At 46.4% G+C, this 25,510-nt stretch overlaps 1 protein-coding gene across 1 annotated transcript in view; it reads left to right on the plus strand.

Moving 5' to 3' along the window:
* The window catches only part of LOC144935499 (carbonic anhydrase 14-like), a 56,654-nt gene that overhangs the window by 22,564 nt on the left and 8,580 nt on the right, over positions 1–25,510 (plus strand). Inside the window, exons 6-9 of the mRNA XM_078862211.1 lie at positions 6,390–6,485; positions 7,921–7,987; positions 12,263–12,420; positions 13,649–13,784. Coding sequence (XP_078718337.1) covers positions 6,390–6,485; positions 7,921–7,987; positions 12,263–12,420; positions 13,649–13,784 — 457 coding nt within the window. The remainder of the gene's footprint in view (positions 1–6,389; positions 6,486–7,920; positions 7,988–12,262; positions 12,421–13,648; positions 13,785–25,510) is intronic.

Below are 25,510 nucleotides of genomic sequence, written 5' to 3' on the forward strand. Positions count from 1 at the left end.
GTATTGGGTTCACATTACTCCTTACAGCCACGACAGATTGCTACGTTCACCGCTACTATTTTTCTCATCCCTGAATGTGACATTAATCTGATCGCAAGGGTAGAGGGAGGGGAGGGGGTAGCGAGCGACTGTTACGCGAAGAGCTTCAACATTTTCTTGGTTCTTTCGGTAAAGTCACGTAGAAGGAAAATAATAAAATAATAAAAATAAAACATAATAAAATAATTCTGTTCTCGAGAAGGCCTTCTCGACAGACCTGTTCTCCACATGAAGACGGCTGCTTGCGTTGTGGCCGAAACGTCGTGAGAATAATTTTATTGTTTTATTTTTATTATTTTATTATTTTCCTTCTACGTGACTTTACCGAAAGAACCAAGAAGATGAATCCCTACAGTCACGAAAGCTTTAAATCGAAAGCTTCAACATTGTTCTGTCACGAGAGAGTAACAAAACATCGTGGCCAATTGTCGCATCGTGGTGAACGCGACAAACAAGCCTCTGACACGGAACGACACGGGTTTCTGTAAATGCATGTGGCGCAACGTGCACGGGACACAGACACACACACGAGTGTTCCGAGTTCCACACCGAGCCTTACGGGAATTGCCCTCTTCACTCCGCGCCGGGAAGATGAACGTACACACTTAACAGCAAACTTGTTGTTCCTTTGCTTAATCACATCCCCAAGGGGTTTACAACCCGGGCCATTGTGTGCGGGCGTAAGCCTCCAAATGTTGCCGTGATTGAAGGGTTCACCGCAATCTTGATTTGAAGCTTTCGTGATTGCAGGAATCCATACTCGACTACAGCAGTGTTTTCTTGCTGTGGTTGTCCCACCTGATGACGATTGCTTGCGTTGCGATCGAAACGTCGTGATCTATTATTTTTCTACCTACGTGACTTTACCGAAAGAACCAAAGGGTATGTTCACCGCAAGTTACTCAATCGGGATTATCGTTTGTCATTGCGTCGCTGTCATCACCCTTGACCAGGCGGACGACTGAATTCGCCCCCGGGTCACTCTTGCAAACGGGACTCTCTCTCTATCCTTCAGTTCTCGCGCCGTTTTAAACGAGTTCATCGTAACTTGAACCCATTCTCCGCAGTGCTGCGCGGTTTTCTTTGTTCCAGGCCTCGTTGTGCCTGTTTGTGGCACTGTGCAGCGTGCACCCGATCTTAGAAGCCGGCGTGGGTGGTAAGGGGCCGTCCATAAATGACGTCACGCACCTGGGGGGGGGGGTCAGACATTTGTGACGATGTGTGACGAGGGGGGGGAGAGTTTGATAAATGTGACGTCACATCAAAATGCGCAACTTTAAATATAAGCACGTTCTACTTAATTAAATAGAATTGTTATAACAACACTAATTTTGATTAATTTTCATTATTAACTATTTGATTATTTACATTTACAAAGGTCACCTTTTATTTTATCCATGAAGGAGCATTTTGCTTCTCCATCGGAGAATGGAGAAGCATACATTTAGTTATTCATAATTTAGATCTTAATGATTCTACCAGGGCTTTTCATTTTGTGGAATGAATATCTGATTGCTATAATTGTACTCACCATTTTGCTTCATTCTACTACAAAGTTTCAAATATTTTTTTTATAGTTATAATTACTTTTAATATATGATAATAATAAGAGAATTTCAATATAATATTCTGAACATCTGCAGTTTTAGTTAGACGATGAATATTTTCAAGTAAATTTTATGCTAAATTTCAGCTTTCCAACGCCTCCTTTTTAATAAATGTTTTCGCCTACAACATCAGAGTGCAGGGCCACATTAAATACGCACTACAATGACGATAGTTTAAAGCGATTTGAAGCATGTTGTATTTTCCAAATTAAAATATGGTTTTGGGGAGGGGGGGCAGAGCTTTGTGACGTCATATTTGAGAGGGGGGGCCTGACTTTTTGTGACGTCGTGTGACAAGGGGGGGGGGGGGGTAAAAAATCGTCCAAAATTGCGTGACGTCATTTATGGACGGCCCCTAAATGCTTAGGACGGGTGACCACCAGGCACCCGACGTTCGTCACAGGCTTGCTAGTCTACGTGGTGGGCGGCAGAGGGAACAGCGCAGCAAAACAAACCGTTGGACTGTACATCTATGCTCCCACGTGTATACAACTACCGGCAATGCCCCTTGCCTTCACCCAAGCTGCGGCGACGGCCAGCGAAGTTGAACCCTCCGGTCTAGATTTTAAGCTTTCGTGACTGCAAGGATTCATATTCTTAGGTTTTTTCGGTAAAGTCACGTAGGTAAAAAAATTAATTTAAATTGTTTTTTACCTACGTGACTTTACCGGAAAAAACCTAAGAATTTTAACCCTCCGGTCACATAATTCCCGCGACCCCCCCCCCCTCTCATCCAACAGTGGATCGACTTTGCTGTGTGTTTGTGGCTTTTCTGCTGTTCCCCACATTGCGCAAACGGTGGTGGTGGTGGGTGGTGATTTATTTATTTTGTGCACCCGGCATTGGCTCTTTTTTTTCTAATACCCGTCGGGTGTTGGGAAAGTCTGCAGCTGTGAAACGCCACTTGTTGTGCAGCAGTAGCCCCATGGAGTGTGGGATTGGAGAGGTCAGACCACTCCGCTCTCTCTGTGGGGGTTGTGCTTCTGGAAAACGATCAAAGTTTTGCATAAAGATTTTCACACCGTGCGAGTGGAAGGAATACTATACAGACGTTATTAATCCACACGCCGTGGAGTACACACACACTGTGCAGCACACGCTCCATTAGCCTCAATGTAATAGCACCATGGCATCATACCTGTCATCCCCTTATCAGTGCCCCTACCTTATTACGGACCAATTCAAACCTTATTGGTCACCCTTTCATCCTAAAATGTCCCATCACAAGGCGAGATACAAATAGATGAAAACACATTTCCCCGTATTGAAATGGCTGTACTCCATATGAACCTGAAAACTCAAATTCCCTGGACAAGAATACGGGTTGACAGGTATGTCATGTGCTTTACATTCGCTGTGATTTATATGTAGCGACTAGCTTTACTACCCGGGACTTGGATTCACGACGCCCGACCGCCTTTGTCTCCCCAGTGGCGATGTTCACACGCCACACCAGTTACTCGTTTGAGGCTGAGTCGACCTAGGGGAGGGCCCAGGACCGGTTCAAATAATCGTCACCGGTGGTGGCCGTGAGCGGGAATCGAACTCGGGTCGCCGGGTTCGTAGCGCGGCGCGCTAACCACTACACTACCGCTCCCCCCACACACACGCGCGTCCATAGGTACACATACTCGCGCTTGCTGCAGACACACATCTTTCAGGGTGCGTACGGCAGTAAACGACTGAGATAATAAAGCAGCAATGCTGCGCGAAGAACGCCTTAGACCTACAACACATTTGTATGGCACTTTACTCGCGGAGGGTTGGGGGGGGGGCCGTGACATGAGCAGGCACACTCCGTTACACTCCCGCATACGGGTCACATGACAGATGTGACGTCACAGCTCACTTGTCGTGCAAATTAGATGCATTATTGCACCCCTCCCCCCCAAAAAAAATACAAAAGTGTATTTTTTATAATTTTTGCATGATGTACAGTCTGGAAAGTACCCACATGGCAAACTTGAAGTTTGTTGCATGTCGGGAAGTATGTTAAACATTTTGAACAGACACACATATTCACAAATTTCCCTTTTATACATATAGATTTACACACCTGGTGTGTCACATGTTACACAATTGAGTGCGTTAATATATAGTCATTTATGATTCCACATCAAAGTATGTTTACCGTGCCCTGTATATTACACGACAATTTATACTTCAGTGTTGCCTTGTAGCAGTTTGGCCCAGTGGAATCTTACTTACAGACCGCTCGAAGTCCATTCAGCAATCAAGACGAGAAAACCGGAGTAGGATAGTTTGGCAAATTTGGCCACATCGACTTTATGTCACCTGACCCAAACATCTATGACAAAAAATATTGTTCAGGAAAGCCTACATGTTAAATTGACTACAGTAAGTTTGTTTAGGCTTTGGTGGCTTGCTTCAGAAAACGTCCTGTTTGTAAATCTATTGCGGGATAACGGCCTCCCCATGGCTCTGTGAGCCATGAGGGACAATTGACCATACTTCACCACGCTGGTTAGTGTGAGTTGGTGAAGGTGGTGGGAGTAAACAACAGCACTTCCCTCTACTGTTAATGACGCCTACTGCACCTGTGTTTTTGCGCATGTGATCACCCACCCAAGTGATCACCCATCCATGTCATCACCCATCCATGTCATCACCCACCAATGTGATCACCCACCAATGTGATCACCCACCAATGTGATCACCAACCCATGTGATCATCAACCCATGTGATCATCAACCCATGTGATCACCAACCCATGTGATCATCAACCCATGTGATCACCAACCCATGTGATCACCAACCCATGTGATCACCAACCCATGTGATCTCCCATTCATGTGATCACCAACCCATGTGATCATCAACCCATGTGATCACCCATCCATGTAATCACCCATTCATGTGTAATATGAAGATGCACCTGGACCTGGGGGGTAACTGGGCCATAGTGATAGGCTCTGCCGGCCTCAGCCCGCAGCCAATGGGACATCGAGCCAGGGGCGTAGCCTGTGGCTGCATGGCAACATCTGGAAGGTTCCAGGGGGTGAGGCTGGTGATTGGCTGCGTGGTATCACGTGGGCCAGGTGTTATAAGGGGTGGAGAGAGACAGCTCCGGGTCAGTGTGGTCCGTGTCACCGGCAAGCCAGCGACCACGTGGCGGGCCGGAGGTTGTCTCCGACACACACCGTCAACCAGCGGTGTGTAGGAGCGAGGCAGCGAGCGGACGCCACGCTCGGGGAACGGAGTAACGGGGATAAGAGGAACCCAGCGTGTGAGGGAGCTGTGAATGAGGAACTAATAAAGGAAAGACAAAAGACACGGTCTCGTCTGGAGCGGATTTAGTACACATGCACTACCCAGCTTCAGCCCTGCTTAGGTTCTGAGATCTATGCATTTCGTGCGATTCCAAAAACTTTAATTTACGCTACCATATGAAACATATTTCTGTACAAATGACAATGCAATGTTTAACAATTCTGATATTGTGGATGTAATGACAGTGACATTCTGTGTAGTGGCAAGGACGACGGTAATTATCAATTGGCGTTGCCGGTTTCAGCGAAACGCAACACGAATGATTCACGGTGAAACCTCAGCCAGGTGCCTTGCGTTTGATTGAGTTGCACGATTCGGTTACACTGCGGTCAAATTTGACTGCGGTCAAATATGACCACAGTTTTCTGTCATCGGGTGATTTAATTACGAGCTGCCACCGTGCCTGCCAGCTCGGCGCATGCTTTATTGCGGTGTCCGCCCGCTTGTTTGTAAATGGATATAAGACACGGACAAATAAACCCTTGTGCTATCCCAATAGATAATCATTCCTACAATTATTTCGCTTGTAAGATTATGTGATGGAGACTGGCTTTCTATATGTATTTTGTTTTGTGTGTTTTAATTAAAATGTTACGACTAAAAGAGCATTGGTCCAAACCACTTCATTAAGCACCTTGCTGACCAGAACCTCTTCACCTGCTCGGCTCCAGGCTCACTGCGCCTCCTCTGTCTGTGACTGACTGCCGATCTAAATCTCTCTGTGAAGTCTTCAAGACCGCTTCTACCAAAATTACATCTTAGGATATTGGGAAGCCACTGGAGCGATGCACTTTTACATCGAGGTTGAAAACGAATTTCTTGAGAGCTGCGTTTTGCGTTTAGGTTGTTGTCATTCCCCCGCACCTCTGATGAGCACGCTTGGCTACGTACGGTGTGAAAGAAGTTCAACATGCATACGCACAGATGCCTTTCTGGCCTTGTCATGAAATAAATATAACACTCCTCTTCAAACTCTGCAGATGAGCATATTTCTGTTTGTACCTCAACTTGAGATACCAGTTGCATTCAGACTCTTTAAAAGCACACATTGTGTGCTGTTGTATATCATGTCCTTGCTCGCCCCAGTTGTCAAATAGTCATCATCCATAACCAGTAATGCTCCAGTCGTGTATAAGGAAAAATGGTTGATCTTTTTTTAAATCCAAAAGTGTTATATTGAACAAACGATTCGGGTAGACACAGAGGGCACGTATGGCAATTGACACCAGTATAGATATAATGCGAAGTACCGTACGATGATTATTGCTAACGTTTTATATTTTGAGCCGGTCTATGTGTTTCAATGAACTCTACATCGGACAACCCTCTCGCGGAAGGACAGGGGTGGTTCGGGGGGGGGGGGGCAATGGAGAAAGGGAGATGTGGGTGGGTGCCTAAATGGCCATATAAATGGTTGATATTTGTGTGCGTGTGTGTGCGTACCAATTTAGATCCACATTGTTCATTTCAACAAGGAAAAGTACAAATCGATGGATGAAGCCATGAAAAAGGTGGATGGGCTGGCCGTGCTGGGAGTCCTCGTGGAGGTGAGTGGGCCTCTCCGCTGTGAATTCAGCGCACACTCCTGAGCCTCGCTGGGGATCACAGTGCCCTCTCGGTGCCCTCTCGGTGCCCTCTTGGTGCCCTCTCGGTGCCCTCTCGATGCCCTCTCGATGCCCTCTCGGTGCCCTCTCGGTGCCCTCTCGGTGCCCTCTCGGTGCCCTCTCGGTGCCCTCTCGGTGCCCTCTCGGTGCTCGCTCGTTGCTCCCTTGGCCCACGTGTGGCATTGCCGATCCGCGTGCCATTTTTTATGTACCGTCCGTTTTTTGACCTTGCTGTTCCGTGTCCACTTGGAGCCTCCGATCAGATGTAAACATTTTCATATATTTGATACGTTTGCACCATGTACGGCGGTTGGCTACGTACGGTGCGAAACGAAAGAAGTTCAACACGCATTCAAGGCGCAAACTACAATGCGGCAATTGGTGTGTGGTTGCCATCGAGGGGCCCACCACAACACGGCACACAGCGTGCTTGATGGAGCCGGTTTCCACTCGCCTACAGTTTGCCTGCTTCACCAGAACGCTGCGCTTAAGCATTTGCCCGTGAGACGTATGATGTTATGAGCTCAATCAATATTCAGTTACATGTGGAGAGACGCACCGTTGTCTGCTTTTTATTGTTTACGTTACCCTTTGATCCCCCACGTTGGCGCGTAACGAGTTTGATGCACATCAAATCGCGACGCTCCATCAAGCGGTCAAAACCGCCGGCACATTAATTTCTTGAAACTGAGAGAATTGGCCACCTTATCCATAACCACCCCGCAATTGGCGGCCGCTTGAGTAAAACCGTCCAGCGTACGTCCACCCAATCGTAGATGTTCCAGGTCATCGGGTGGATCCCTGCCACCGATTTGAAACGACTTCGTGTGCACGCTAGCCGTGAGCCGCGGATTCTTTGTTCACGAGAATTTCCTCTGGGTTGTATGATCACGCATCGCTTCACCATCTCTCTTCGTGTCCCCAGCATTGGATTCATTTCACGCCCCCTCGTCGGATGGCTCAAAAGGGTTGAGCCCTTTTTTGCCCTCATCGGAAACTTCTGTCGTTTCAACTCGCGTATCTGATTCGAACGTTCCCTGGCACAGCCATTCCCCCATTGCAGCATCCGATTACAGCAGACGTGCGAGCTTGGATGTGCATGACTTGCATATAACCTTTATTCATTTATTTATTCGCTCCTGGTAATGGGTACCCCGGCTCCATTGTACATTTGTCGTGTTTTATTTAAATGCGCGCAACCGTGATACCCATGACAGTTCTACGATGTGACTTGCAGGTTTGTGTACAATACTGCGCTGCAATTGTTATCATTGTCGTTAACCTGGATGTTGTTATTTATCGCGTGTTTTTGGGGGGGGGGCCGTGGGCGGGGGGGCCATGCTGTGGGTCTCATCATTGTTTTTTGACCATTTTGCAGGTTGGACCAAGGGACAATGAGGTGTTTACGGTGCTCATGAAAGAGCTTGGGAAAGTGAAGTACAGCGGTGAGTGACGGCCACCGCTGTTTGGATGTTGAACTCGTCATTCCTTATTCCTCCACGTGCCCAGTTGTTGTGCTGCACTCGGTGGCAGCTGCCTCACCCACTCGCGATGTTCAGTTGGAGCTGAATGTTACCGACGGGCAATTGTGGAGGGGTTCAGTCAGCGCCATTGGTAGAGGAATCTGTTCCTTCAATGGCACCGTGAGAAGGAGCTCACCTCTTACACTGGGGTGTGGTCCAGTTTTTTTTTACTGCATTTATCTAGATCTTTGTTTTTTTGTAATGCGACCGTCCCAGTGAATGTGGAACGTTGGGCAAACGTTAGGTCAACATTGATCCAACAGTCCCAAACCCATGGCAACATTTGCTCAACGCTGCATGTTTACTGGGGTTGTGACGTATCTGGGCACCATAGTGGGGAGATGTTAACTACCTCACCTGGTATACAGGAGGTCGTGGGTTCAATCCCGATCCTGACGTCTGTATTTTTGTTGTTTGGATTTTTTTCCCGTGGTCATGTCGATTTTTTCTCCGGGTCCTCCGGATTTTCTCTCCACATCTAGAATCAACATGCATTTCGAGTATTTTTCTGCTGTAAATTTCCACGTGATAAGCCACTTCGTTGCCCTATCATTTGTGGCCAGGCCGCTTCTGAAATAGAGCTATATAGCTCAATGGGCCTTACCTGGTAAAATAATCATAGTTTTTTAGTTTTAGCTTAATAATATCTCTGTGAAGGGACATGTCCGTATGCCGTTACCAGTGTCCCTATGCTCTAAACGGGATTTTGTGCTCCAGTGTTCTGTTCTGGAAAAACATTTAAAATAAACACACATGAAATGTATCGATTTACAACTCAAACACACAAAAACTCCACTACACCCATCCCAGTACTGTTCTTACCAAAGCCGCGTCAATCCCGGACCACATGGTCCGTGCTGCAGCTGAACTGGCAACAGCAGCAAAACTCATTACGTATGTTGATGAACTGTGAATAACCCAACCAATAATAGGTATTGCATATTATCAGATGAACATGATCCACTTTAACTTATATGACTTCATGAACTCTCCCCCTCCCCTCTGATCTTCACACCTGATAGGCCCACAGTGATGACATCACACTTACTCCCTCTATTTAAGACTGAAACATCACTTATTCACAATTCTGGCTATCGCCTGATGATGCTAGTTGTAGTCAATGGCGAAACGTCGAACTCGAATTGTAAATGTTGTGGGTTTACTCTCCAACACACCGGTGTGCTGAAGAAGTAACGAATTGGCACGTTTTGTTTAGGTGACAAACCTTACCAATTGGCTCTGTTGGGTGGTGGCAGGTTTCACGACACATTTATATTTACACAATCTAACCCGAAAAAACCTTTATTATGGAAAATCATCCCTCCTCCCGCTCCACGTAAACACCAGCAGATCACCAGATACGTACGGACTGTGGATCGTTCTCCATTGGATTGAATTAAGATCTCTCTCTCTCTCTCTTCATTTGATCTCCATTAGACATTGGCCAGATGAAATGTTTGGTGTTGAAACTCTTAAGTGGGTTGCAGTTGGGTTTCATTGCCTAGACTCGCACTGTCGTTGGGAGGCATTTAAGGACAACCCTTTTGTCGTTCCGTTTATGCACATATTTATTTGTGTAATGATTACACATTCTGTGCAGGTCATGGCTTTGTGGGTCTTGAAAAAAACACAAGTTGGCTCGCTATTTTTCAGTCTTCTTTTCATGGCTCGTAAAAACTCAACGCTTTTGCTGTTGTTTTAAAGAAAGAAAAGAAAGATTGTCACAGTTGATGGGGACAATAAAATTTCACTCCCCAGAGCTAAAACCACGTCTGTTGGGCTGTTTCTCAAAACCGCCTGGGCCTTCGCAGAAACTGGCTCTTTTTTTTAACTAAGCGAATCACACCGACGAATCGAGTTCCAACTCCCGGTGAACCCAGCCTTCCCGCTGTTCCTTGTGATGCACAGATTCCTCTTCTCAACGAGACCCATTATTCACTGCAGTCATTCACGAACGCCAGGTGGCTATTTTGAACAATGCGGCGATGCAATGCGTTGATCCCTCTGGAGCATTGTGCCGAGCAAACTCGGCGGTGTCAAAAGCTTTGCGGGGGGCGGATGAGGGTACCTCCGATTTGCCTTTTAAAAAGATGCGCGTGTAGGGTTGGACTGAAGATTGGTGTACAGGACACAACAAGGACTGTCGTGAAAAATACAGCCAATCAAAATCATTCGTTTCGGGGCCAATGGGATTGCTTGTATGGTGATGATTGGGGAAAATGGTACAGACACGAGTAGATTTAGGATTAAGGTTAGAGCTACTGATTAATTGACTTTTAATGCATTTTTTTTTAAATCGCATTGCTATTTGGGATGTAACAGGAGGAGGAGAGTAGGGGGGAGCTTTGCCTAATGATGCAGTGGGAAACTTCTGTGAGGAGTGTTCACTGCTGATGAAAGCACTGTCGAGCTGGTGTTGAACAGTGAGCGGAAATGACACCACCTTGCACGGCCCGGCTTGGGAATCGGGTGTCACTGGGTCTGCTGTGTCTCTCCCACACGTTCCTCATCCATCCCCTCTGACAGACGCTCTGCATTTGTGCACGGAACGATTGCTTCAGTGTGTTTAATGCCGTCATGTTTTAATAGCTCAGTGCAATATTGAGAAAGTTCAAGAGGAGACTTGTCTGATACAAGTTTTCCTGCGAGGGTCCCCAGCCATATTCATTAGAATCCTAGGTGCCACCCGAAATTTACCCAGGTCAGTGAGTTTACATGGTCTCACCCCATTTATCAATTACTTTAAGACAAATATCTGTCTTGTAGAGACATACCTAGGCTGCGTGTAGCAGGCTGTCCAACAAGAGTATCGAAGCTTTGTTCACGAGAATAAAGTGTTTACCGGAGTGGAGGAGAAGGCACTGGAACAGGGAGGAGTGATGTAGAAAAAGCAGAAGAAGGGGTACGTTGACGATCGCGAACAGTCGAGGATTCCTGCTGCTGCTGCTGCTGGAGGTTTGTGGACCCACTGGTCTCTGTAAAGTGGCTGGACATGAAGAGAGAGAGGAGAGAGATGATGATGTCGTGACGTGTGCAGGCGAGTGGAGAGGCTGCCCACTTCTCTTTTAACGCGGTAGATGCATTGTTGAAAAGTGCCGCTTTCAGCGAAAAATGCGCTAAGCGAAAACAGTTCTCCTATAAATGATATAACATTAAAGTTTAGCGAGATACGATGTACACGCACACACAGTTTGATCGCGGGACAAATAGCTGAGGGTAAGCCACCATGTGTTACTGTATCATTTGGCATCTTGTATCTCACCACTCAGCCACGCAGCTCAAGAAAGAAAATAGTTCATAGTCAACTGCTCGGAAACCACATTAGAACGGCTGTTATAACAGGCGCATTCTGAATTGTGTGGAAATAATTCCTGAATGAAAGAACCTCGTTATAGCGAAAACGCGTTGTGTGAACACCATGCGTTTAGCGAGGACTTTCCGCACAATCACAATTTATGGTCAGCTGCTCCATTTACACCTCTTTAAACGTGTAGAGTAATTGCATTGTTGTTATATTGAAATCCATGGGAGTAATGTCACAGTAGCGAAGCGGTTAGCAAACCTCCAGCAGCAGCAGGAATCCGAGACTATTGGGCAGAGGTGTGGACTCGAGTCATGTGACTTGGACTCGAGTCAGACTCGAGTCATGAATTTGATGACTTGCGACTCGACTTGGACTTGCATAACAATGACTTTGTCCCACCTATGAGATGTGGACTCGAGTCATGTGACTTGGACTCGAGTCAGACTCGAGTCATGAATTTGATGACTTGCGACTCGACTTGGACTTGCATAACAATGACTTTGTCCCACCTCTGCTATTGGGCGATTGTCAACGTATCCCTTCTGTGCAAAGTGCTAACCGCTGCTTTACCGCTCCACTCTCGTGTCTTTTTAATCGCAGTTACCGATCACAGAACCAGAGCTCAAAATGTCAAGCGGCCAGCAACCAACAACCCCCCATCGACAAGATAGGATATCTCTTTTTGGGATTTTAACCTTCCTTTCATTCTGACATTGTTGATGGCTCAATTAAGACCTTGCAAACTCAACTGTCCTTGCCAAAACAATAGACTGTGAAACCCACCCGATCGTCACTCCGTACCCATGCAGGAACTCGGTTGGCACCGGTGCCAACCGTCTGCCATTCTTCTATTGATGATCGCCCGCGTGCCTCTTCCCCACTCGCGTCTGCAGGCCAGCAGACAGTGGTGCAGGCATTCAGCTTGCTGAGCCTCCTGCCCAAAGAGCTCGGCCACTTCTTCCGCTACAACGGCTCCCTGACGACGCCGGGATGCGACGAGACTGTCACGTGGACGCTGCTGCACAAACCCATCGAGGTGTCGGTGGCACAGGTGGGCAGCCCCCCCGCCCGCCATCACCTGCACACGTCACGACATCACCATCTCTCTCCTCTCTCTCTTCATGTCCATCCACTTTACGGAGACCAGCAGGTCCACAAACCTCCAGCAGCAGCAGCAGCAGGAATCCGAGACTATTGGGCGATCGTCAACGTATCCCTTCTGCTGCTTCTTCTGCGTCACTTCTCTCTGTTCCAGTGCCTCCTCCTACACTCCGTCCGTTCGTCGTTTTCTCGGTCGGCTTCTGCCTCGGTTAACTTCCACGACCGGCGGGATGTTAACTCCCTCTGCCGGGTATGCAGGAGGTCGTGGGTTTGATCCCGACCCTGACGCCTGCTGTATGTTTGGAGTTTGCATGTTCTGTCTCCCTCTGCTCGTGTCGATTTTACTCCGGGTCCTCCGGTTTTTTCCCTCCACATTTAGAAACATGCTTTTAGTGTATTTGGCTGCTATAAATTTGCACGTGATAAGCCACTTCGTTGAGCTGTCATTTATGACCAGATTGATTCTGAAAAAAAGCTCCACAGCTTTTAATGGGCCTTTTTTATAGTTTAGCTTCGAGTGTTGCTGTTGATTTTGCTGTATTCCTGTTTGGGAGCATTCTTCTGACGTGATCAAAACATAGCAGCCTTCATTCTTCAATTCTTTTCATTATTGGTACATTTTCACCATCAAGTTCTCACTTGATTTCTTGTCTTGATCTTTTATTCTTGATTTTTTTGTCTTGATTTTTTATTCTTGATTTTTTGTCTTGATTTTTTATTCTTGATTTCTTGTCTTGATTTTTTATTCTATCAAACCTTCTTACCGTGAGTGGTTTTCACGAGCATGTTATTTCTATAACTATCAGCGTATTGTTATATTCTTGTTTTGTTTGCGTCTAAGTTTATAATACATACTTAAACACAATACTACTGTTATTAGCGCAGTCTCTCCAGTTCTCACTTGGTTAAACACATAAACATATTGGTCACTGTGAGGGTTCATGGCAATGGGCCCATGTGTACTCCACAAACTCAACGGAAGCATCGAAACACATAAACTGAAAATAATACCGCGGCTAACTAATTCGGAAATCGACTTGTACGTTGCCATTCATCCATCCGCAAGCAAGAGCAATGGAGGGTGGTGGTATTATTGTTATGAAAGAAGACACACAATTCAGACGGGTGGAGTGGGCTGTGTAACTGCAGAGTGACCTCGAGTGTGGCTTTCCTCACAGTTGACCACGCTGACCACCGGCCTCACGTCCACGGAGGCATCGGCCCCCGTGGCCTCTACGCTGGAGAACAACTTCCGCTTTCCGCAGCCCCTGGGCCAGAGGAAGATCCTCACCTCCTTCCCTCTGCCAAGTCAGAGTAAGGAACTTCACAAACACAACGTCCAAGTGCGGTCTTCCGGCGGTTTTCTTTGCGAGACTCGCTTCAACTCTGGAAGATGCCTGCAGTCGTGCGTGAAGAAAACTTGCGAGAATAAATTCCCAGGGCGAGGCCTAACCCGAAACACCACGACACTTGGATTTTGAGTGGCTGTGAAAACCTACGTGCTAAATTGCCCACGCGCAATGGCGCAGCCTGTGGGTGTGAGTAATGGCTACCGCCTAGAATTGACCACAACTGGTGCAGTTTGCCAACACTAACTTCAAGGTGGAGACAGTGGTGGCCGGTCGTGGTACTGGGCTTAATGCCCCTGTGTGTGCTGTGTGGCCTGTTCAGTTTCCACATTGTAGCTTTATCAATTATTTGAGAATTGCAATATAAAACGCAATACAGTTCGGAATTATGGAGTGTCCTAAATGTGACCGCATCTCAAGACGCTCCATGACTAAGGGGAACAAGTCTGTTCTGAATGTTTGAAGGTGAGTTTCGTTGAGCAGGAAGTGTGGGCTCAAACACCACGGAGTGTGAAAGAGGGACGTTCATGCGTAGAGGCAGACGATCTTGAGCCACGAAGACATTCAAATTATCTCTCTTGGCCACACCAATGTGCGAATGTGTTGCACCAATGCTCGTGCCTCAGGCGAGTTTTACATTTGACAACAACTATTTTGTTACCTTAAATTTCGTTTTTCTTTGTAATCTTCATTATCGCTGACGGTTGAATTGTGCAGCATCTTGAGATGTTCCTGCATTGCAAGGCTTTTGTTGTTACATTGTTATGCTACCCTTAGGCTCACAGAACAAACGGTATGTACTAAACAGGACAGAACATATCAGGCGAAGATATCAACACGTTCGTCCAGAGCACTGGGCAGCGGCACAACACAATTTGTTTAATTTAGACAACGTACTAGACAGAGAATCGAGACGGCATAAGGAAGACAAAGTAATAATCGATTATTGGATGGAAAAAGTGGCCCCGAATCGTGATAGTCCTGTTGTTTATTTGGTAAGGCATTTATCATCATAAACATTTTAAGAAAACCAGGGTACTCCAGTATTTTAAGATATGTTGTCAACATTACAGTGGTGTGGGCGGCCCCGTGGTAGCAGGGATAAGAATCATGAGCTGATTGGTGGCTTAAATCATAATATCGGCTCTTCCCAACTGTGTTACTCCCCCAAAGCCACGCATTCCATTCCAGTCCACGACTCCCATCATCTCATGAGTTCCTCATTCGTCCCGAGATGTCACAATTGAGCAACGAATCAGGGGGAATTACCTTGGGTTAACGTGAGCCCTCTGAGGCCCACGCCCTAAATGATCACCTGAATTTCTAAGTCACTGTTGTACAGTGAACACATGAGGAGTGATGCCGTTTTTCTGTAAAGTTGTGCTGCGGAACTAAGCATTTGTGTTGGTGTTCAATTTGACCGTTACAAATGTCAGATTGATAACACTGGTCAACAAAAAAAAGCCCTTTTTTTGTGGCCTGGACTTTTGCAGCTGTTTTAGACTAATTTCAGGGTGCTGATTCCAAATCTGATCTCAGATTTGCTCTATCACATCTCGGCATACCCCATTTGCATTGATTTTACTCAAAATTAACTCCATCACTTATGATTGCAACTTGTTGCGAGTCGGTGACTGCTTTAGTGTTAAAATATGGTGCTGTATTTTTAGGATAGTGTGTTTATAATATAATTTTATATAGATATCCACATTTATTTAAGATTTTTCTTCTGCAGTTTGTATTGAAAATGCAATATTTGATATCTCAAAAACCTGATGCGATAGACAAAAACTGATGCCAGATTTGGAATCAGCACCCCAAAATTACATTAAAACCGTTGGAATACCTTATGCCAGAAAAAGTGTGTTGACCTGTGTAATGATCATGTGACGAACGTTACTCTCTGTAGCAGTGTGCGTGGAAAGGTGTCGTCCCGTCGATCGGTGTTCACTTTGAGGGGATCTCAGAAGTAATTCTCTTACATCTGTTTTCTGTGAGCAATTCCTCTGACACGAATGGTGGGACTGCTCTGCAAGAGATCTGAATGGATTCTTCATCTAATGCCATGACACTGATAGCCCAATTGGGATACAACTGGGGAGAGAAATAAAATTACAAAAAATTAACCCGTAAAAACAAAGTTTTTCACTATAAATCCTTTATATGCGTGTTCCAATGGGCCACAACCCAGCCCACATTGGTCTTTGAAACGGGCGGCTAGAGTCCTCTCGTCCTCTGGCTTGAGATGGCTGCCACCTATGGGTCAGATGATTGCCTGCCACCATTAAGCAATTGGTAATTAAATATATATATTTTTTACCTAAAAAGTGTTACATTTTGGAAAAAAAATTTCACGAAAAGAAATTGTCGCGCACAACGAGTCTGTGTGCAAAATGTCAGCTCGATTGGATCACTGGAAGTGGGTTAAAAAACGACTGAAAGATTTGCACGGTCGTAAGCGCGCAAGCAAGCAAGTGAACTTAATATAAAGGATATAAAAATGACTTGTGCTGGTTTTCCCCCTTTTTTTCTGGCAACAAAACAGGTGTTAAGATGTTAAAACATCAAACTGAAACCTTTTACAAGGAATCATGTCTGCATTAACCACAGAATGCAAACAAAAAGCATACTCTGGTAATATATGCATTGCATATGCATTGCATATATTATCAGTTTGGTGTTTTAACATCTTAACACCTGTTTCGTTGCCAGAAAAAAGGGGAAAAAACCTATTATCATATTTTGGTACTGGCAAAGGAGGTCCTATGATGACTTGTGCTGTTGAGGCATGGAGGTCTTCTATTATACTATAGACTAAAGTAACTGTATACTTAAGCCGCAAGCCAAAGTGTTGTGTATATAATGGTACTTATATATATTGGTTGATGCTGGACAGTTGTAGTGTAGAGGCAAATGTCCATGCTGAAGGCCTGTTAATGGTATTTCTGGGCCAGTATAAACACATTTGCCCTACTGCCTTGCCCATCATCTTTGTAACTGATGTTTGCGAGTTGCGACAGGCCTTGTCCCAGATTCATTTCTGAACCTGCAAGTTGCATGAAATCAAGAACAGGCAAGCGAGTTGGCTGTAGTGAATGTCGACAAAGAATTCTGTGAAGTCACAGCGAGTTGTGACATACATAGTGTCTGGTCAACGTTCCATTCACATTAATTCGTCGGTTACCTTGTTAACTTGACGTGCGTTTTATACTTTTGTGCAAACGCATCACTGCTGCCTTTCTGTTACCATGGTCTCTTGAGATTCCTCTGCAAAGCTGAGATGCAGTCTCTCTCTCTCTCTCCCCCTCTCTAAACGTTGACCCAAAAGAACCCCGTAATTTCCCAGCCAAACTCGTGCTCTCTGTCCTGCCTTGCGGCCCTTTGTAACTTGTTCACGTTTGATCGGCCTCCCGTGTGGATGCTGGGTGTGCAAAAACTACTCTCGTGGTTGTCAGTGGACAATGTTCTGCCCGTTGAAAAAGTTTATGATTTATTTCGCCATTCCTCCGCCCCCCACCCCAACTTACACGCAGTGAGGGTTCTAAGTGGCAAGGGTAGTGTTGATTAAATTTTAACGTTCCAATATTTGATTTCACTCACAAAGGATAAGTTCAGCTTTTGCCTAAGTTGCACACAAATACAACAACAAACTTTACTGAACACAACCAGAGTTTGCTTGAATAGCGGTGGGAATGTTAATGAGATTGGGGCACCCGCGGACAAAGAGATGAGAGTTGTGACCCTCTTGTTAGAGCTCACTCGGATCAATGCACACTTTATATAAACATTGACGATGGTGATGCTGCCGATGTCCGTGGTGCACAAGGACATGTTACACACAAAAAGACTCTACACAAATCAGCACATTCATCAGTGAGTTATATATATTCCCCCCCTTTAAGGCAGCAGTGTAATTGATGAATGTGTTGGGGTTTATGTTGATAATTAACGCTTTATTGTACACATTCCTGGAAGCAGGCAACCACTCTCTCAGGCGAGTAAGTTTAGATAAAGTTGTTGGCTTACACTGTGTAACAATTTTTTTTTGTCCTGGGTAGTTAGTGTAATTTCCTAATTGCTAATGCCTCAAAAGTACAGAAAATGGTTATTATGTCCCCACAAACTTTGCTTTTGTGATCAGGACAGTTATATTTTGAGATGTACCTATTTTGTGTATTTTCGTCAGAAACTAACAACATATGAATCAAAATGAACATGTATTTATACTAAAGTAATACAATAATTACTATTTTCTATACTTTTTAGACATAAGCAATTACGAAATAACACTTACTACCCAGGAACAAAATTTGTGTTACATAGTGTTATTGGAATGCGAGTGGCATCTACGACACGATTGTGCAAACACGAAGATGGAGAGCAAGAAAAAGATGCTATTACAGGACCTCTTGAATTTCTAAAGAGACATGTGAAATGGCGTTTGAATTGGCTTTCTTTTGTGGGAGACTTTTCGGGTTGCACCTCGTGTTGCTCGGCACGACGTTTGATGTTTTCTCCACATTCTGAGAGTTTCAGAATCTGACGCCCCGAAACTTATTTTGACCTCTGAGTCTATTAACACTTCTCCCTGTGAGACTGAGCGCTTAGGAGCCGTAACGTGGGACACCATCCCGAACAACGCGTGGCACGACCCGAAAACCCATCGGAGCGCCGTACAGCGCAAGCGTGAAAAGCTTGCGCTGTGGTTCAAACGAAAGAGACGCTTGCATTTGGAAGAGGAACTTGCTTGTGTTCAATTTTCAAGCTGAAGCCACCGTACAGTAGTTTGTGAAGCCAACGATTTAGTTTCTTTATGGGTCTCGGGTGCAAGGCGAGCAAATATGAAATCATGTGCGCGTATAATTTAATGTGCGCCGTCTGTTAATCTAATCCCTGGCCTTGGTCTGCGCCCAGTAAATAAAACACGGAGCCTCTGTTCTCGCATACCCGGCTGGCAGCGGTGCCTTTACCCTTGAATAACCCAACTGTCGAGGAGTGATTCCAGCCACCGTGAAAAACGAGAGCCCCCCTCACGTAGCCCAGTGGACACCGCCCCGGCGGGACGTCTTCTCTCGCTCCGATCGCCCAGATTCTTTAAATGCAAATTCTCCTCACCCGGATTTCCACGAAGTCGGAAAAAATAACTAAAGCCACTACAGCCCTTTTATCAATCCACTGCTGGATGATGGCCTCCCCATGGCGTTCCTGCCATGGGGGTTATTTGACCATGTTTCACCACGCTGGTCGGATGTGATGGGTTGGTGAAAGTGAGGAGCATAGATGTGAAAGCATAGAAGTACAGTGCAGCAATGGATTTGCTGCATTGCCATCTACTGCCTACAACATAGTCCCACAGTTGCCTATAACCAGTGGCGGCTCCTGCAAAATCTCTCAGGGGGGGCAAATGTCTGGATGATTGATAAGGATAAGGTCCACCCATGCAATGGATAAATTAACAGCTTAAGCATATAAAGGCAACTTCACTTCTTTAATATTAATGAAAAATAAAGTGACTCTTACAATACATCTTGTTTGTTTCTATACTCACTATTAAAACAAACCACTCAAGTTTATTTTATTAAAGATTCCACTAGGTGGCGACAAATTATATTGTTGGATGAAACGTGCTTACGTATGATGACGTAAGCACGTATGATGACGTAAGCACATTAGTGCAAGCCCTCCCGGAAGCCATAGAGAATGCATTGCAGCGCCCCCGTTCGAAAAAAAACATCTTTGAATGTAAGTCTATGGGACCACTCGGGGCGATTCTCAGCTGGAGGGAAATCGCCCAAAAAGAAGCGGGACTCCACAGAACGTAGCATGACGCTGATTGGACTATATCCAGAGGCACAGTGACGGCTAGCGTGACTCTGTGGTTGGTGGTGCGTCGCCAAATCGCCCTAATGAAGAAACCGCCCTTGCCTATAACACCTGTTTAGTATGGTGGTCGCTGCTCCAAGTACTCGTTTGGTGCAAAAAACTGGCTTAGCTTCTGTGATCTGATGAGATGGGGCATATTCTGGGTTGTTTGGTCGCTTGGTCGTAGGTATTAGTTGTATTTGGCTTATCTTATCTTGATTTAAAGCGGTATTCACTGCATCCCTGGTTTCAGTTATTGAACAAAATATAAAGTAAGATAGCTATTTTAAGGCGGTATACATAATTATCTGCGCCGTAAAATTCCAAAGCATTTTTTTTATTCATGCAAGCAGCACCCAGAAAAAAACGTGAGATGCAAATGCAGTAAATAAACAATCCAACAATCGGAATCCCGACAATATCCCACGATAGGTTTAGAATATCATGTTGCCTGTAGTTTTGATGGTCTGCTGCTATTGCTGCTGCTGTGAAATAGAGCTGTATAGCTCATCGGATTCCTCAAGTATAAACAAATATTCTGATTCTGCAACTGTTTTCATGAGGAGTCTCACGCTGCTGCGTTGCCGTCTTCATTACCTCCCCCCTGCTGGGGCCACAGGCCCAGCTTCTTGTTCCCCGATCACGTTGACCCAGAAGCAGCCTGGACTCGTCACCAAGGCGACTGTAAACGTCACCTGATGGCAGGAATCAAACGAAGCGGTCTCTCCGAGTGTGCAAACTTCTTGACGTGGCATAAAGCATTGGCAGTGGTGCACACACACAAATAACCAAAAACAAAACTCAACACATTTGTCAATAACACTGCTTTAAATAGGGCAAACTATATATTAGGTGATGTTTTGGCCGATGGCACTTCTCCGTAGCAGAGTGTTGTTAATTTATTATTCTGTTAAAATTGTCGCAAGTGTTCATTTATTACTCTTTAGTTCTTTTGGTAAAGTCACGTAGGTAGAAAAAAAATAGATCGCGACGTTTTCGATCGCCACACAAGCAATCGTCCTCAGGTGGGATAGAGGACGATTGCTTGTGTGGCGATCGAAACGTCGTGATCAATTTTTTAAAGAAAATTGTATACCTACGTGACTATACCGAAAGAACCAAAGAGTTTGGATTCCTGCAGTCACGAAAGCTTCACATCAAGTTTGTTCATTTATTGTTACTTCACCGAGAGTGCAGTGCAGTTGTATGGCTCCTCTGCCACCCCTTAACAGGAGCTTATCCATAGCCCTTCCCGTTTACCCATTACTAGTTGACCCCTACCCTTTGCTCCGAGGCTCCGAGCCTCTTCGGCCTCAAGCTCTGACTCATGTTCTCAACAGCAGCTGAAACCAGCCCAATCCAGGCGTGTGACCTTGTTTAAGGAGGGCAGGCCATACGCAGCCACGGTTGGGGGGAGAGTTAATACGACAGTCCGCGTTAAAGAAACTTCAAAACAAATGTGAACACTAAACGGAGTGAGTTAAGGACGTGATCTTGCTTCCATAGCTCGCCGGCGTGTTTCTCTGGGTTGTAGCCGTGCGGTGTTCGGCATGGTGCCCGACCAGAGGTCGCAACCGGGTACCCGATACCCGTACCCTACCCGATACCCGGCTACCCGTACCCGGCCAGGTACGGGTACGGGTACCCGTTTGCGACCCTGGTGCGGCCGGGTACAGGTACGGGTAGGCCGTGAGTCACTGGTGAGTAACCGTTTGTCACTCATTTCGGGTAGGGTACGGGTACGGGTAGCGTACGGGTACCCATTTGCGACCCTGGTGCGGCCGGGTACGGGTACGGGTAAGGAATCAAAACCCGTTTGCGACCTCTGTGCCCGACAGTGCGCTCCAAGTACTGTGGGGCTCCTGCAGAATGGTGTACCCCGTGATCGCAAGTGAAGCCTCCACGCAAATGCCCCACGATTTGCTTTCATCTACCAACTGTTCCAGCTCTCAGCCGCTGTGTATACGGGGAAAGGCTGCGATACCCATCACTTCATTGCCAATGGTGTTAGATAGTTAAATAACGCGACGATTTATTTAGACTTGTCTTTAACAATTTATCCTGGAAAGGTGACTGAGCCTATAGCAGGGCAGGTGGGGGGGCTCAGCCCCCTCCAGCACCCCCCCCCCCCCGAATGGTACTACAGTGCTGCAGTGACCTCTGATGTCTGGGATGCCAAGACAGAGAGTGCGAGAACACGCAAGCGGACGTATACGTTTGGTACCTGGTGCCCACTGCTATTTTTACGGAAATCAAGAATGTGAAGGGGGGGGGGTCTGCTAAGTTTTGAGTTTCCCTTCTAAGAATCGAAGACTCGATCCACAAAGAGGAAGATTGCGTCATGCTATGTTTTCCATCGCAGGCATCCAATGCCAGTCAAAAACTATTCATAGCCAGAGAAGGGACATTGCCTGAAATGTCACGCGTGTGTGTTGAGTTTTCGGTATTTGTGATGGTGCACAACTGGCAATGCGGTATCACAAATCATTGTTGCTGAATACCAGTTAATGGTCTGGTGCAGTCCCATTTAATTTCGAGTGGCTTTGTGTTCCCAGCTTGATGAAGGCTAAATCAATCAGCTACGCCTGGCCTGGGCGCTGTGGTGTTATACATAAATGTGCCTCTTCCTCTTGCAGGCCATGATGGCTTCATACGAGCGCTTGGGTGATTGCAGTAAATTGGCTGCCCCTTGGGGATTTGTGCGGGTTGGCGGTGGTGGGGGTGCGGATGCGGGTGGTGCAAGTGTGGATTAAGAGGGAGCAGTGACAGTGGCTTGATTGGTCACATTCCGCGAAGGATTCTCGTATAAATTGGTAAACTACGGCACTGAGCCTGCTCGAACGACTCCTTCCAGCATTGCGACCGGGCGATTGTGTGGACGTGTATACCGGTACACGCTGCCCACAATTGGCTCCCCACCGAACATTTCGGTATTCGGCAGAGGTGTGGACTCGAGTCATGTGACTTGGACTCGAGTCAGACTCGAGTCATGAATTTGATGACTTGCGACTCGACTTGGACTTGCATAACAATGACTTTGTCCCACCTATGAGATGTGGACTCGAGTCATGTGACTTGGACTCGAGTCAGACTCGAGTCATGAATTTGATGACTTGCGACTCGACTTGGACTTGCATAACAATGACTTTGTCCCACCTATGGTATTCGGATTCAGAATCTCTTGTTGATTATATGGGGTGCCATATAATTTCACCTCCACATTTATAAACATGCGTTTAGAGTATTTGGCTGCTATTAATTTCCACATGATACATCACTTCGCTGAGCTCTCATTTGTGGTCAGGTCACGTCTAAATAGCTCAGTGGGTCTAACCTGGTCAAATATAGTTTAGTTTTTAGTTTTATATTGGATACGTGTAAACTAATTTCGCAATGTGCCGTTGCATTTCAGACCAGATAATTGTGTTACATTGGCACATCGATTTAAAAGACTCGGGCAATTTTAACGAAAAGCGCCATGCCACCTCGAGTTTGCTGGGTTATTCTTTATCCGTGCCCCCCCCCCCTGCACCTCCCCCCCCAGAACCTTGCTATGAGTGCACTTCTGTTTGCAACAAAAAATATAAATAGATTTCCCGTCTCCCAAACAATGTTACGTACATTGCATTGCCAAGGAGCTCACAGTCGGCCCTAAAAACCAGGGTCATGGATAACCGATTAAAGAAATCACGGAGACGACAGTGTTGAGCATGGATGAGCGGTGAGCTTGTGTTATGTGGAATGGGGGGTGGAACAGTGGCAGTGTGGCGGTGTGTCCAGGTCTTTATTTTTGTTTACAGAGTAAGCTCGTCAAAAAGCCGCTGAGCAATGCAGCGCAGTAAAGTAAAATAATGAGCTCTTTGTGCGGCACTGGCACTTGTCCAGGCCACCCTTCAAACTGGCCGCCTCCATCGCCTCCTTCATAAACCTCGGCCGGCGTCGGTCCCCCACAAGCCCACGGCCCTGGTCCCTCGCCGTGTCGCTATAGAATGCGTGTCGCTGTAGAATGCGTGGCGCCCTAAGCTGATACGACATGAGGAATAACCCGATACGGCGCTGGGACAGAGCAACCACGGGTGATGCCGTTGTCACCTGGTGTCACCTGTGCGCCGTCCCCTTTACGCTGCGATTCGGCATTTTGCAGCACCCGCACCGTGACTCTCGCCCACCTCTTTTCTCTTTCATCAAAAATTCCGAACTGCCAGTTGGAATAAAAAAAAGAATGCGCAGGAGATCGTCGGTGACTTGAAAGGAGGGCATGCCCAGTTTTGTGGAGTTCTGTGAGAAAGTCGATCGCAAGCGGCAGCCTGCGGAAGTGGTTTTGCCAAAGACAACTTGGCACGGGGTTGTCCACCGCAGAAAGCCTTGCGCAGAGAACTTGCCTCCGGTTGCTCCATAGCTGTGGCCAGCCAAAGACAGCCACGGCAAGGATGTCCTGCCAAAAATCATCTTGCCCGAGAAAGCCAGCGCGCCCTCATTACAAGTAATGAGCAAGCATACAACGCATTTGGGGAGCTGCACAGCCAATGTGATTAGTCTGTGTGATCAGCCAGCAGTAATATGTGCAGCAGCTCAGATTCTATCCCAGCCCAGGGGATTACAGGTTGCCTTGTATAATTGCCATGCAGTATCAAGAACGCAAGACATCAAGGCTCATTTGGTTGTGTGAGCGGTGAGCGCGCTGCACTATGAACCCGGCGACCCGAGTTCAATTCCCGCTCACGCCCAACACCAGGGACAATTATCTGAACTGGTCATGGGCCTCCCCTAGGTCAACTCAGCCGAAAAGGAGTACCTGGTGATAAATATCGCCATTGGGGAGACAAAGGCGGCCGGGCGTGGTGCTGGCCACCCACCCCCTCGTGTGCCATACCGGCCTTCATAGGTGCTCAATACCAGCACTTGCCCCAACAGTCTGTTTAGGCTATATGGGAGATCTCTGCCCTTGTCTTTGCACCTCTCTGTCGAGGGCCCGCCATGATGCGATATGCAAGTGGAGACAGAGCTTGTATAAATGTGTGTTTTTTTATTTAATTATCCTTTATATTGTGTCATCGGCTTTACTTTTGGGAGGGGCTCTGTAGATTTTTTTGAAAGCATGAAATCCAAACTGTCAACACAGTACATTTAAAAAAAATATATATGTCCTTTTCCATAAATGAGCCAATTGACTGGCACATTTTACGGGCACAAACGAGCTGTAATGTTTAATTGGGTATTCCCAATTGGCACATCAAATTGGTAATGGAGTGGTGGCGCAGTGGCTCATGCACTACTTGTGAACCGTGCTTCTTCAGTTCAATTCCCATCCAGGGCTTATGTCAAACAACTCCCATGGCCAATACTGTATGGGGAGGTTTTCCTCCAGCAGTAGATTGACAAAGGGCTGTATATTATTAAATTCGTTGGATCCGTTTTCTCTTGGATTGAATTTTAAAAAATCCCAACAAGCACTCCTTCTGCTGCGCTGCCCTCATGGTCTGGAACTCCCTTCCCCCTGTGGACGCGCCTGCTCATGTTCAAGTCCCAGCTTCCAGACCTGTCTCTGTGACATAAACACGCTGCCTAAGCTGTCCGCACAGCGTTTTGTAAAACGGTCGCATTTTAGCATCGTTGTGCGAATCCATATTCACTCATAACCGCATTGTGTGCGGTCCTTCATACCTGTCAACCCCTTATCAGCACCTACCTTATTACAGGCCAATTCAGACCTTATCGGTCACTCCGTGCCCCTTATACATTTCACCGTTCATCTTACAAAGTCCCATCACAAGGGAGAAACGCAAACAAATAGACTTTTTTTTGCCCGTATTGAAACGGCTGCATGCC

Source organism: Lampetra fluviatilis, chromosome 13 (genome assembly GCF_964198595.1).
Source record: "Lampetra fluviatilis chromosome 13, kcLamFluv1.1, whole genome shotgun sequence".
Taxonomy (NCBI): domain Eukaryota; kingdom Metazoa; phylum Chordata; class Hyperoartia; order Petromyzontiformes; family Petromyzontidae; genus Lampetra; species Lampetra fluviatilis.